This window comes from Mobula birostris, chromosome 3 (assembly GCF_030028105.1).
Source record: "Mobula birostris isolate sMobBir1 chromosome 3, sMobBir1.hap1, whole genome shotgun sequence".
Lineage (NCBI taxonomy): Eukaryota > Metazoa > Chordata > Chondrichthyes > Myliobatiformes > Myliobatidae > Mobula > Mobula birostris.
In genome coordinates, this window is record NC_092372.1 from 69,772,689 (window position 1) to 69,786,965 (window position 14,277).

General features: G+C 39.2%; 1 protein-coding gene across 3 annotated transcripts in view; it reads left to right on the forward strand.

Annotated features, from left to right (window-relative positions):
* The first annotated feature begins 47 nt into the window (after window positions 1-47).
* smim14 (small integral membrane protein 14) overlaps window positions 48-14,277 on the forward strand; it is a 44,797-nt gene continuing 30,567 nt past the window's right edge. Inside the window, exons 1-2 of one of the 3 annotated variants that reach the window (XM_072252846.1) lie at window positions 48-231; window positions 2,408-2,510. In XM_072252846.1, the coding sequence (XP_072108947.1) occupies window positions 2,436-2,510 (75 nt within the window). In that variant the 5' untranslated portion in view covers window positions 48-231; window positions 2,408-2,435. The other 2 variants (XM_072252847.1, XM_072252848.1) reach the window with 2 other exon arrangements.

Below are 14,277 nucleotides of genomic sequence, written 5' to 3' on the forward strand. Positions count from 1 at the left end.
TCTATCTCCCAGTAAAACACCACGAGCGCTTGGTGCGCGCGCGTGCGCGCCGCCGAAGAAGGCCAGGTGGCAAAGATCCGGGTACTGCGGCCCCGCCTCCTTGTGACGTAGCGCGGTGTTTATTGTGTCAAAACAGTGGCGAGGTGCGACCGGGCGGGAGGAGCGGTGCGGGCTGTCTGTCTGTCGAGAACGGCAACACCAACACGGATACGGATACGGATACGGATACGGGTAAGGAAACGCGGGCCCGGAGCGCTGCAGTCTTATTCTGCCGGCCTGGGATTGCGCTACGGCCTGTGTCGCCCTGGGAAATCATTCAGCTCGGGGGAAAGGGATGAATTTTATCAAAGGACCCAGCTTTGTCAACAAATTGCCGTCATATCTGAAGGGATCCCCATTTTATGCTTGATTCCGGTGCCAGCGATACGAGCTGTAACGATATTGTGTTTTCTAAACGCGATCAAATAATTCAGGAGGAAAAGCTAAAGTCTCGTCTACTTCTATTTTCGACCTTTTTTCATTTCTATTCAGGTTGTTTTAGGATTTACATTTCTAAACTTAGCCGTATTGACAATGGATGACGGAAGTTTATATAATTAACATCATTTCGCAGATACCTTGATTTTAAAAGTGTGCCCCGGTTGTAGCTGTGTAATTAGTGTAAATTGACCAAAGCCATCAGTGTAAGTTGCCTTCCTTGCCGTTTTGTGTTTTCCCCCGATATAAAGCAATTAACAGATTCAGTTTAGAATGAAGGTTACATATGTTAAGTTCAAGATTTTGTATAAACCACGAGCTGTAAATTCTGTTTCTACAGCAATTAACCCACGAACCAAATGTGTGTCTTAGATTAGTGACATACTTAACTACAGTTCGTCATGTGCGTTCATGAGTCTGGTCACTTTTTGATCGTTAATAGTTGGAATTGTTTAAATAAAGATAACACTTCTATTATTATTGCACGAAATAGTAAAATCACAAATTTTAGAAAGTAAAGTTGAATAAGTACTGGTGAAAGTGATTCATTTCTATTTCGATTGTATGTCTGGTGCGGAAGCAGATTTAAAAATAGATGACTAGATATTTACTTACCTACCAGCTGTTTTGAAAGCTTCAGTGCACTATGCAAATGTCTTATTTTGCTTGTACTTCCTCAGCTGCAATTTTTCCACAAACCATTTAATATAGTTTTGTAAAAATGCGATGTGAGATAATTTTTAAATACACGTAAACCACTTTTTTCAGTTAGTATATAATTGGTTTTGTTTTATGCCGCCAAGTGTTAACACACCTTCTCCAGGTTCAAAAAAGTCCATAAGTTAAACACTATAGGAAAATGGAAAATCCAAGAGATGAAGGTATGCTGTGATAGTGTTGCCCAATAAAATAAATTACTTTGATAACGATTACTTGATTACCTGCATTAGTTGATATTGAAAGACCTAGATAGGTTGAATATAGTGGATAAGTCGAGGACCAGAGGGCACAGCCTCGGAATAGAGGGACATCCATTTAGGACAGAGATGAGGTATTTCTTTAGGCAGAGGGTAATGAATCTGTGGAACTCATGCTACAGACAGCTGTGAAGGCCAAGTCATTAAGGTGGAGGTTGATAGATTCTTTATTAATCAGGGCGTCAAAGATTATGGGGAGAAGGCATGAGAATGGGGTTGAGAAAAATAATGGGTTAGGCATGATGGAATGGCAGCAGATTTGATGGGCGGAATGGCAGCAGATTTGATGGGCAGAATGGCCTAATTCTGCCTGTATGTCTTCTAGTCTTATAATTCATTTTTACATTCCAAGCTACAGAATTTTGTTTGTCAAAATAGCCACAGATATTTCAGTGTAAGTCCTTATAACTAGTAATCTTCTGTCACATTAATTGTCAAGGCCAGAGAAGGAAAAACAAAATGCCAAGTGGTATTGATTCAGTGGCCATCTGAAACTAGTGATTTAGATAGCTTCCTTGTAATCAATATGGTGCTCCTTTCTCGTATGTTTAAATGTTGCAGCAAATCAATAGTGCAATTGCAGAGCATGAAAAAAAAACAAAGTGAACTTTTCAAAATCTCAAATTACACGTCATGCAAAAATAACAATGCTGTTGCATCCCTTATCACTGGAACCTGGCACAAGCTGAGTATCAGATCAATATTTGCATTTTGGTTCTATCCGTTCCACAATATTGAACCAATGAAGGTGAAGAACATAAACTGGTTGAATATTTAATAATTTGCAAAGAGATGAGCTGGTATCATGAGTTTCTATGTACACTGTATTTTTATGTACTTCAAAACATTTGTTGATGGAGAACCTACAAAGGGTTTTTAAAATTAGGTTATACTTTGAATAAGGACTGCCCCTGTTAAATATATTATAATTGTTTTCATTTGACAATTAACAGAGACTAGCTGGACAATCTTTATCCTATAATGGCGGAAGGAGGTTTTGACCCATGTGAATGCATCTGCTCACATGAATATGCTATGAGAAGGCTGATAAATTTGGTAAGAGCCTTATAATCAATTATTGCATAAACATTTCTCCATTATTTATATGAATGATTGAAGTTGAATATCACTTGTATATGGTATTGTAAAGCAGCAATGATGACTTGCGTTAATTGAGTTCTTTGACATAGCAAAATACCCCAAGACATGTCACAGGAGTTTACTTACAAACTTTTACAGTGAGCCAGGGAGATTTAGAGTTGTTCCAAAGAGGGACTAGAGGCTGAGGATGGATCTCAACAGCACAGCATTGATAGCAGAGGTCACGTTCACCAGTAATGGTGTGATTTGAATTTGGGTGATGAGGACCAACACCGGAATACTGAAGAATCTGAGGCTTGTAGCACTGGAGTAAAAGGCCAGAATTTTAAACTTTGCTCCTGTTAAACTTTGAATCAATGATATTTAGTGTTGTTAGGACAGGAGAATCTTGGATGATCATAAACTTACAGGACAAGAGAGGTGGAGTAGCCAAGTCTGAAGGTAATAGTCATGGATGAGAATTTTCAGAAACAAAAAGCTGAGGTAGGGACAGAATGTAAGTAACGTTGCGGAGCTGAAAGTAGTTGGTCTTGGTATTGGTGTAATTACGATACCTAGATTGGAAAGAGTTTGCTTCTTTGTATTTTGTATATGAGAAATGGGAAGTGACCAAGGCTAAAATATTTAAGAATTCCAAAAGCACTGATGTGGGTGCTGGAAGGCAAACTATTACAGGTGGTCCTCTGGAGGTACTATACATATAATTAACAAAAATAAGTATTGTAGCAAAAAACTAAAGGGGAATAGTGAAGTCAACCATATCAGAGGCTGAAGGTAAATTGGAAGACCTAGGATCACCTTTGTCACAATCACAAAAGATATTGTTAGTGCGATTGGTGAGACCTGTTTCAGTACTTTATAAAGAAAGAAACCTGAATAGGAAGACTCAAGTAAGGTTCGAACAACACCTTATATTCCGTCTGGGTAGCCTCCAACCTGATGGCATGAACATTGACTTCTCTAACTTCCGCTAATGCCCCACCTCCCCCTCGTACCCCATCCGTTATTTATATACACACATTCTTTCTCTCGCTCTCCTTTTTCTCCCTCTGTCCCTCTGACTATACCCCTTGCCCGTCCTCTGGGTCCCCCCCCGCTTTTCCTTCTCCCTGTGCCTCCTGTCCCATGATCCTCTCATATCCCTTTTGCCAATCACCTGTCCAGCTCATGGCTCCATCCCTCCCACTCCTGTCCTCTCCTATCATTTTGGATCTCCCCTCCCCCTCCCATTTTCAAATCTCTTACTAGCTCTTCCTTCAGTTAGTCCTGATGAAGGGTGTCGGCCCGAAACGTCGACTGTACCTCTTCCTAGAGATGCTGCCTGGCCTCCTGCATTCACCAGCAACTTTGATGTGTGTTGCTTGAATTTCCAGCATCTGCAGAATTCCTCGTGTTTGCGTGACCTGTTCTGTGAGGTGGTCTTGTCAAGCAAAAAATAGAGAAAAATAAACAATTTTATCTTAACATTGTTATCATTGCTGTCAATTCTCACTTGCATTTTAGATAAAATGGCAAGGTGTTTCTTCATTTACCTGTATATACTGAGCACAATAACTTCCACATCTCTGTCACCACCTCTTTCAAGAGCTCCGGGCTGTACCACTGGCATAAGACCACCTGGACAGCAGCACTATGTATGTCAAGCTGCTATTTATTGATTACATCAGATCAGTTAGCAGGCTCATTAGCAAAGAAATGATCTTCAGGTTTACAGGTTTTTTCTGGCAAGTTTCTAAGCCTTTTCTTGTATTTAAAGCTACCTCTAATTTATTTTAACCAATGGTTGGACATTTCCTGTTGTGTCTCTGGTGCCTTATGGAATTGTATATCGATTGCAAGTAATACACTGGACAATTTTTTTCAAAAGTGTTGCTTCCTTAAAATTTTGTTTTTGCTTAAAACTGAACACAAATATAATTTCAGACTACTTGTATCGTCTAAGAATTTGGAGAAATAAGAAATTAACATTTATTGAATATAATGCATTTTAATTGCATAACTGTACTGACGCCTTGCAAGTGTTCAACTGAACTAAAAATGTTTTGTTAATGATTTTTGTTTGTACTTGGTGTCTGAGGTTCCTTGCTTAAGTGTCCAACAATAATCAGCCAGCATTGATTGATCCCAGTCACCCTGATACCATTTCTCCATGACTGCTCGTCACTGACAGTGTCAAGATTTGCAGGGGAAAAGTCTAAATGGGAATGCAGAAAATGAATCTTCAGTGACATGTTGCACTTCAAGTTTTTGTATGCTTGAAGCATGTTGTCAACCAGCTGCACATAGTTTGGTGCTCTGTAGCTGCCAAGAAAATTTTCAACAACATCCTTGAATGCCTTCTATGTGATTTTTCTCCAGTCCAACTAGAAGTTCTTCAGATTGCCTGCCATTGATGATCTGTTTAATTTGGGGACCAACAAACATGCTTTCCTTGATTTCCATTAGTTATTCTGGGAAACATATGTCCCAAATATTGAAAGCCTTCATGGAAATTTATAGCCTTTCTCAAACCCATCCTGTCATGCAGAATTCACCCCATCTAAGCATGCCCAGGCATGCCTGGACAAAATAGAAAATGTTTCAGCTTACATCATGGGCAACATTTTAAATTGAGTTGAATTATGAATTGACGTAACAAATGTGTGTGATTTTGGTCTTAAAATGGTACTTGATAGGGAAATTTCATGGTGACTTTCATGATTATTCATTCAGGTGCCTTGCTGTTTGGCATGGGCGATCATGTCTCTCCATCCATCACGGTCCCTGACCCTCCGAATTGTAGTTGTTGCCTCCCCTGTTTCTAACCATGATGTTACTCCATCTATCATTTTCATTCTCTGTCTGCCTCTGCTTCTTTTTCCTTCCAGCTTTCCAGTTGTAACTAGATGTTCTAATGTCTCTCTTCGCATGATGTGTCCAAAGAATCTTGATTGCTGTTTTCTGAATTTTTTTTTTTAAGTAATGTACATTTTGTTTTCGTTCTCTGTAGAACTTCTTTGTTGATTATCCTGTCCATATATGATATGCATAGCATTCTTCTGAGGAACCACGGCTCTGCTGCATTGATTCTTTTTTCCATTGCATTTGTGATGGTCCATGACTCGCAGCCATACATCAATGTAGGAAGAATGTAGCAGCTGAAAGTTCTGAGGCGGATGTCAATTGCTATTTTCTTGTTCGTTAGGATGTTTCTCATTTCTGTAAATGCTGTTCTTGCCATTGCTATTCTTGCTTTTATGTCTGTTTCACATTTGCAATTAAATGTTACCCATGATCCAAGGTACTTGAAGTTGTGAACTTGTTTCAGGATTTCATTTCCCAATACGATCCTACAGTTTGGGATATCAGGTTTCTTCAATATTACCATTACTTCAGTTTTCTTTTTGTTTAAGGTTAGGCCAAGTCTTTCGCTCTCTGTTGATGGTAGATACTAGTTTCTGTAAATTTACTTCAGTTTGCTGTCGGTACTGTATCATTCGCATAGCGGAGGTTGTTGATATTGTATCCTCCTATACTTGTTCCAGATAGGTCTTGTATGGTTCTCATGATGCTTTCACTGTACAGGGAGAACAGGTCTGGTGATAGAACACAACCCTGTCTGACTCCTCGCTTTATTGGCTGATATTCACCAATCTCGTTGTCTATCCGTATGGCTGCACTTTGTTGCCAGTAGAGATTCCTGATTATTCTTAGATCTTTTCCATCGATATAAATATCTTTAAGCATTTTCATGATGACTTGGTGTTTCACTGTGTCAAAGGCTTTTGTGTAGTCAATGCAACAGAAGTATAGGTCTTCTTGTACTTCTATTGACCTTTCGATAATATTCCTGAGAATATAAGTGGCGTTTGATGTTCCCTTGCCTTCGACAAAGCCGCACTGTTCTTCACTGATCTATGGTTTAATTTTGTTTCTTATTCTGATGATTCTAAGTAGAATTTTTGTGAGGTGGCTCATTAAACTAATTGTTCTGTGTTGTCCACACTCTGTTGCATCTGGTTTCTTTGGCAGTGCAATGAATACTGTCTTTAAAAGATCTTCTGGTACTTTGCCAGTGTTGTATACTCTATTCAATAAGATTGTTAATTTCTCTACACCAAAGTCTTCTAGCGCTTCATACAGTTCAACGGAAATGTTATCTGGTCCTGATGATTTTCCCCTTCGCATTTTCTTCATAGCATGTTCCACTTCTTCTTTCAGTATTGCTGGGCCTTTGTTGTTGTTGCCAACGTCAAAGTTCTCCTATTGGTCTTTGTCATCGTATAGGTCCTTGATGTATTCTGACCATCTTTGCATTATTTTCCTTTTTCCATAATTGTAGAGCCGTCTTTTGCTTTTATACATCCTGTTGTTGCCCTGCTTTTCTTTCGATTTGTGACCTCGTTGATCTCATCGTGCATACGTTTGCTGCTGTTGGTCTTCTGCAATTGTTCTATTAACTCACATTTGTCCTTAAGCCACTTTTCCTTTGCTTCCTTGCACTTGGTTGTTATCTGTGCATGCAAGGATACGTAGGCTTTTTCGTTTTCTTTACACTTTCTTCTTTGTTCCATGAGATTCAGAATTTCTTCTGTCATCCATTTCTTTTTAGCTTTTTTCTGTTGTTTGGGAATCACCTCTTGTGCTGCTTGTGTTATGCTGTCTCTGAGGTTTTCCCAATGCTGTTCTATAATAGTGATGTTTTGTAGAGCCTCGAATTTGTTCTTCACTGTTATTTGGAATTCATTTTTGATGTCGCTGTTTTTTCTCAAAAGTCTCAAATTCAGCTTTGGCTCTACTCTTGGTCCTTTAAGCTTTCCGAGTCTCAGGCACATCACGCTGATTATTGGTACGTGATCACTGTATCAGTCTGCACCTGGATATGTTTTGCATGATTTCAGAGCATTTCTATACCTTCTCCTTATAAGCACGTAATCAATCTGGTTTCTGGTGTTATCCCCTGGGCTCTTCCATGTCCATAGTTTTCTCGGGTGTTGCTTGAAGACGGTATTACCGACTATGTAATCTTTTTCTGTGACCCATGTAGCTAGTCGTTCACCCCTCTCATTTCTCTCACCTATGCCGTAAATGCCCAATATTGTCCTCGTTCCTGGTCTTGCCTACTTTTGCGTTGAAGTCACCTTGAATAATGGTATTTTCTGAACTTTTACACTGTCTTAATGCTGTTTCTAGTTCGTCATAAAATTGATCGATGCTTTCTTCACTCCTTTCTGCTGTTGGGGCATAAACTTGAACGATGTTAATGTCAAAAGGTTTTGCATGTAGTTTCACAAGTAACATTCGATCTGATATTGTCCAATAGCCTTTTATCGATTTTGCATGTTCTTCATCGAAGATAATTCCAACACCTTTTTCATGTATTTCTCCTCCTAAGTAAATGATGGTATATCCCTCTGAGCTTGTTTTACCAGCTCCTTTCCACCCCATCTCGCACATTCCCAAGATGTTGATTTTTAATCTTTCCATTTCCTGTTTGATGTTGTCTAGTTTACCAGGTTGTTAAGGGTTCTTACATTCCAGGTTGCTAGTCTGATCTTCTTTTCTTTATAATCTGCCGACAGTGGCTGGATAACGGTTGAGGTTCACCTGTGGCGCATGAGATCCTCTACCGGATGAGGCTCCCTCAGGCTGAGACCGTAGTTGATTTGAGTTCATGATTGTACAAAGGAGGAATACTGAAGTGGTTTCCCATTGCCTTCTTCAGTTATAGTGTCCATACTGGACGGGTAACCCTGGCCATTGATCAGCGGATTCATCTGCCCGGCGTTTTCAGTTTTACAACCATAAATTCCAATTGTAGAATCTGCTTGTAAGAACATCCACCACCTGCAAACCATGACTTCATATGACCCTGATTGGGAGGCTAAACAGGTACAGGTCGACCTTCACTAATCCAACTGCCTGTAATCTGGTTCCTTCGATAAACTGGCACTGATTATGCTTAATGTGATCCTTCTGTAATTCGGCATTTTCACTAATCCAGCACTCTTCAGGTCCCAATGGTGCTGGATTAGTGAAGGGCGACCTGTACTACATCTTGCCCAAGGGTGACCTGTAGGCTATCGGACGGAAGGAGTGCCTTACACCTCCTTTCACCTAAAATCCACAAGATACACCCAAAAGTAATCAGGAAGCAAAGTGTTTGTTGTCCAGTGTTATTTCCTTAAAATGCATCAATAGACTGATTTTTGTTTTGATGTAATTTGCCTAATCTATCATTGCCAAACCGCACCTTGTGTTTTCACAGTTTTTGCTTGAGTTACACCCCTTTTAAACAAGTAAGGTTCTACATGAGCATGCAAATTAGGAGCAGGCAAAGGCTATTGGGCCCATTGAACTCACTGCTCCAATGAATAAGATCATGGCTAATGAAACTGTGACCTCAACTATTTATTTACTACTGCCCGCAGTAACCTTTTATCTTTGCTTAAAAATCACTCAAAACTCTTCTTATACTGTCCTTTGTGCCTCATCTCTGCCTTAACTACGCAGCCCATTATTTTTATATAGTGACACCCTGTCACATTATAGTCATGTTCCTATCTCAGCCAGAGGCTGGACTGTGAGGCAATGGGAAATTACTTTTATTCATTGGCTTTGTACCCTACTATTCACCATTTCTAAGGAGTGGAAGTTGTTCTCAAGAGTTCAGTACTAGGTACAGTATAGGGTTCACAGAGGGATTTCATGGTTCGAGGCGGGGGTGGCAGCAGAGATCCATGTTTGCTTTACATGGTTCAGAGTTCATACTTGTGTTTTTCAAGCATTAGAACTGCATTGGAAACAGTGCAATTATAAGGTCCCATTCACAAAGATTCCACCTGATTCAGCTAGTTTCTGCCTGTTTGAATGGCTGATCAGAATTTCTTATTAAATTTCTAATAGCTTTGATAAGAAGGCTGTCCATAGATACAAATTCCTGAAGTACTTGCAGACTGTATCTTAAATTACTATTGCTTCCAAATTTTGGAGTCATTTGCTTGAATAGTTGGTTTTGTTAATTCAAAACAGAGAAGTTAAAAGCAGAAAATGTTGGAATAGTTCAGGTCAGTGAGCTCTGATGAAAAGATGTTGGCCTGAAATGATAGCTTTGCTAGTTTCTCTGTAATTATTTTTAATAATAAAAAATAACAAAAATAAGTATTTTTATTTCAGATTTCTGGAAAATACTGTTCTATGTTTCTCAGTTATAGCAGAGTAATATTTGTTTCTCGGTTATAACAGAGTAGTCTTTGTAGATCTGCCTAAACGTGTTAAGGCCACATGCTGTTAATACTAAGTGTTCAGTGATACTTGATTTCCAATAATAACAGTTCTGGTCTCCATTTTTTGACTGCCCAAACCACATGAAAAAGGGAACTTGTTAATCATTGTTTCAGGAGGGAATTTACATATGTAAATTTGTATCTGAAAATATGAAAATGTTACGTAAGTATATAGACTATAGTCTGAGTCAAAAGAAAAGGAAGAACAAAGCTAAAGAAAGTTAGAAAATAACTTTCATTCCCAGTAGATGAACTGAAACTGAAGAGGATTGTTTCCTTTTGATGTGTTAGCTTGCAGTTCTGAAATTAAAAATCTAAGAAATAGAAGCAGGAGTAAGCCACTCAGTCCCTTCTGCCTTCTCCAAATTGTTGAATGAAATCATTCCTTACCTTATTCCTTGAATGCCTTTGCTTTTCTTGCACCTGCACTTGAATATTGCTTCATTTCCTTGATATTTTAAAAACCTGTTAATACTGTGCCATGTTGTTCCTGTGACATATATCATTTTAAAAACCTGCAGCAAAGTTTGGATAGTTGCTATCAGCTCAGAATACTGCTACCACAAAACAAATTTCATGACATACGTCAGTGATAAATCTGATTTCGATGCTGAAATTATCAGTAGCTTTTAGACTTGCAAAGCTGCAGCAACAGCCGACCTGTGCAATCTCATTAAATTTGGTAATTAAGCACCTTCAATAAGATGATGGCAGATGTCCTGTAGTTTACATCTCTGCATTAATATTCATGGGTAGGTACAAAATTAAATGTGCAGATAACAGGAGAGGTTTGTGTTCTTTGCAATTTCTAAGTTGTTTCATCTTTGTCTGACAAAAATATAGCCATTAAGCTAAAATAAACAGAGAACATCCTTAATCGATATATAGAGGCCCCAATTAGAGCGTGATACTGGATCTCCTACCAGGGAATGAGACAGGGCAGAAGCATGTGTAGGAGAACACTTTGACTAATGATCATGATTCTATTAGATTTGAGGTAATTATGTAGGACAGGACTGGCCCTCGGATTGATTTTCTAAATGGAAAAAGGTCAATTTTGTTGGTATCAGGAAGGAGTGGATTGGGATAGGTTGTTTTCCTGGCAAAGGGATGCTTGATAAGTGGGAAGCTTTCAAAAGTGTAATATTAAGAGGGCGTTATTCGTATATTCCTGTTAGAATAAAAGGTAAGGCTAACAGGTTTAGGGAACCTTGGTTTTCAAGGGATATTCTTTGTGGTTTGTGAAGTGCTGCCAAAGGGTTTTGGCCCAAAATGTTGACTGTACTTTTTTCCATAGATGCTGCCTGGCCTGCTGAGTTCCTCAGCATTTTGTGTGCATTGCTTGTTTTTCTAGCATCTGCGGATTTTCTCTTGTTTGTGAGGTCTTTACCCATGATGGACGGGGCCATATCAACTACCTTTTGTCACATTTTCTAATCAAAGGCTTTGTTGTTTCCATACTAGGCTGTGATGCAGCCAGTCAATATACTCTCCACCACATATCTATAGAAGTTTGTCAAAGCTTTAGATATCATGCCAAATCTAGGGACAGTTGATATTCTCAATGCTGGGGAGACTAGTCCCCATGATGAAGCTGGTTGAGTTTGCAACTTTCTGTAGATTTTCTTGATCCTATGCCTCCTCCATATCAGATGGTGATGCAATCAGTTAGAATGCTGTCCACGGTACATCTGTAGAAATTTGCTAGAGTCTTTGGTGCCATACCAAATCTCCTCCAAACTCCTATTGAAATATAGTCCTCTTCTTTGCAGTTCCATTAAAATGTTGGGCCCAGGACATATCTTGGGAGATGTTGGCACCCAGGTTGGAACTGCTTACCTGATGAAGACTGGTGTGCAGTTCTGGCCTACTATCCATGGGAAAGATATCAATAAGGTTGAAAGAGAGCAGATGTTGCCGTGACTTGTGGACCTGAGTTAGAGGGAATGGTTGAATAAGTTAGCACTTTATTCGCTGGAGCATAGAAGAATGAGAGGAGATTTGATAGGTGTACACAGTTGAGGGGTATAGATACCGTAAATACAAGCAGCCGTTCTCTACTGAAGTTGGGTGAAACAAACTAGAGGTCATGGGTTAAGAGTGAAAGCTGAAATATTTATGGTGAACACGATGGGGATCTCCCACACTCAGAGGATGGCAAGAATGTGGAATGAGCTGCCGGCAGAAATGGTAGATGTGGTTTTGATTGCAACATTTAAGAGAAGTTTGGATAAATATATGGATGGCATTGGTCTAGATGCAGGTCAATGGGACTAAGCAGAATAACAGCTCAGCACAGACTATGTGAGTAAACAAACTGTTTCTGTGCTATAGTGATTTGTGACTATAGGACATGATGAGTGGAAAGAAATGAAACATAGGTCATAAAATTTAACCATAACACTGGAAGAAACTCTTGTAGCAACAACGATAATGTAATGAATGCTATATGTCTATTCCATTAAATCTCTGCTTGTTTTACCTGTTTTACTACAAATAATGTGCTGAACCCTTGTGGAATTTCAGTGTATGATATCAGCTATAGGTTTCTGTTTAGGCAATTACTGTACACAGGAAATAATTACAAGCAAATATTTCACAATGGAAACAAATATAATAAAAATCATTCATGAGCTGAGGAGTGAAGATATTTCAATGTACCTTAAAGTCAATTAAATACTTTTGAAGCACATTCACTGTTGGCTGCAGACACTCATCCATGTAGGGCTCTTTTAGGGACAAACTGCCTCCTATTTGAGACAAAACATTCAAATTCTGACTCATCAGTCCAGAGCACTTACTGCCAGTGTTCAATACCCTCAGTCCTTGTGTTTTTGTGCATAGATGTTTTTGGCTTTGTTTCCACTTCAGAGGAATGGCTTTTTGGCAGCAGCTGTTCCATGAACACCACTTCTGACAAGACTTCTGCGGACTGTAGGGGGATGTACTTGGGTTCCAGTGGTTTCTGTAAGTTCAGAGCTGATAGCAGTGCTGGACTTCTTCCAATTTAGAAGGGACATCAGTTTTGATGAATCTGTTGTCTTTTGCACCTAGTTTCCATGGCTGACCTATGCATTTCAGGTCCTGAACCTTGCCTGTTTCTTTGTGCTTCTTCAGAAGAACTTGGACAGCACATCTTGGAACTCTGCCGTGAAATATTTGTTTAGGGGGACCTTCCTGATGCAGGATAACCATCTTATGTTTTGTTGCTATGCTCACTCTTGTCATGGTATAAGAACTGATGATTTGAAGGTTAAACTGTCACATTTGCCACACCTTCACCTTTTAGTTTGATTGTTGCTTTAAAGTCTTCATGACCCAGCTTCTTAGCTAGCTTCTCTGACATGATTTTTAACTTTGGTCCACTGACACGCACAGTTACAATGGAAAACCATTGATTGACGGCCTCTTCAACATCTGGATCCTTGCCTTTACTCTTTTGTTTTTGGGATGTTCCCCATTGTCCCCTGCATAATGCCCTTTCTTCTCGCAGTTTATCTTACTGATATATGAAGCATATAATTATAAATTTCAGCACTCCTGTTATCTCTGCCGGCTAATGATGAGTGGTGTTAGGCGGAAGGCTTTTAATTTGGTCCAGTAGGGTAATTTTTGTTTTGGTTAGTGTCAAATCTGTTTTGTGGCATCTTGGTGAGGGTCTCTAAGCTTTTTTAAAGTTAAAATTTAAAAAAATCACTAATCACTGCTTTTTGAATCTGTGTACATTTATCCAAACGGATAACATAACACAAGCACGTGCAACTGGCACAACTGTTCACTCTAAGCGCAGTATAATGTCTAATGGCTACATAAGTGCACTTGACTAGCTGTTTCCTGTCCCAATTAAGCAGCATATTGTCCCAAATAGACCAAGGGAATCCCGGCTATTTTTTCAAATTGTTTTTTGATTAAGAGGTGTCCCAAATAAGTCACTGCCCTGATTAACCAATGGCCCAATTAACCGGAGTCCATTGTATATTGTCTCTACAGGTAAATGGAAGCAGACCTTGTTCTTGACTCTTGCACTCTAGTCTGATGCTAAAACTGAAGCAATGTTTGAAATTGGAAAATATATTTTTTGTTCAAGATCTTGTACCTCTTTGTTTTGCATTTAATCATTGAGGTTATATAGTTTGGCTATCAGTACCCCTTGGCAGAAATCTGACTGGGTGGTACGAAAAGCGTATGCTAGAATAAAATACTAGGGATACAGCATCTGTGCAGTGGGAAACAGAATTAATATTTCAGGTTGGTCCCATCAGATGAAAATTGCAAATTAGGCAGGTGGGGAGGGGTAAACAGAACAAAGGCAATGCCTGTGTTAATGTGAAGATCAAGACAATCCAGGTGAAATAAGCGTTGATATTATCCAAGAGATGGTAGTGAATGCTTGTACATTGCTCCTATCTATTTGTAGAAGGTGTAAAGGAAAGATGAATGCAATATTTGAACAAAAC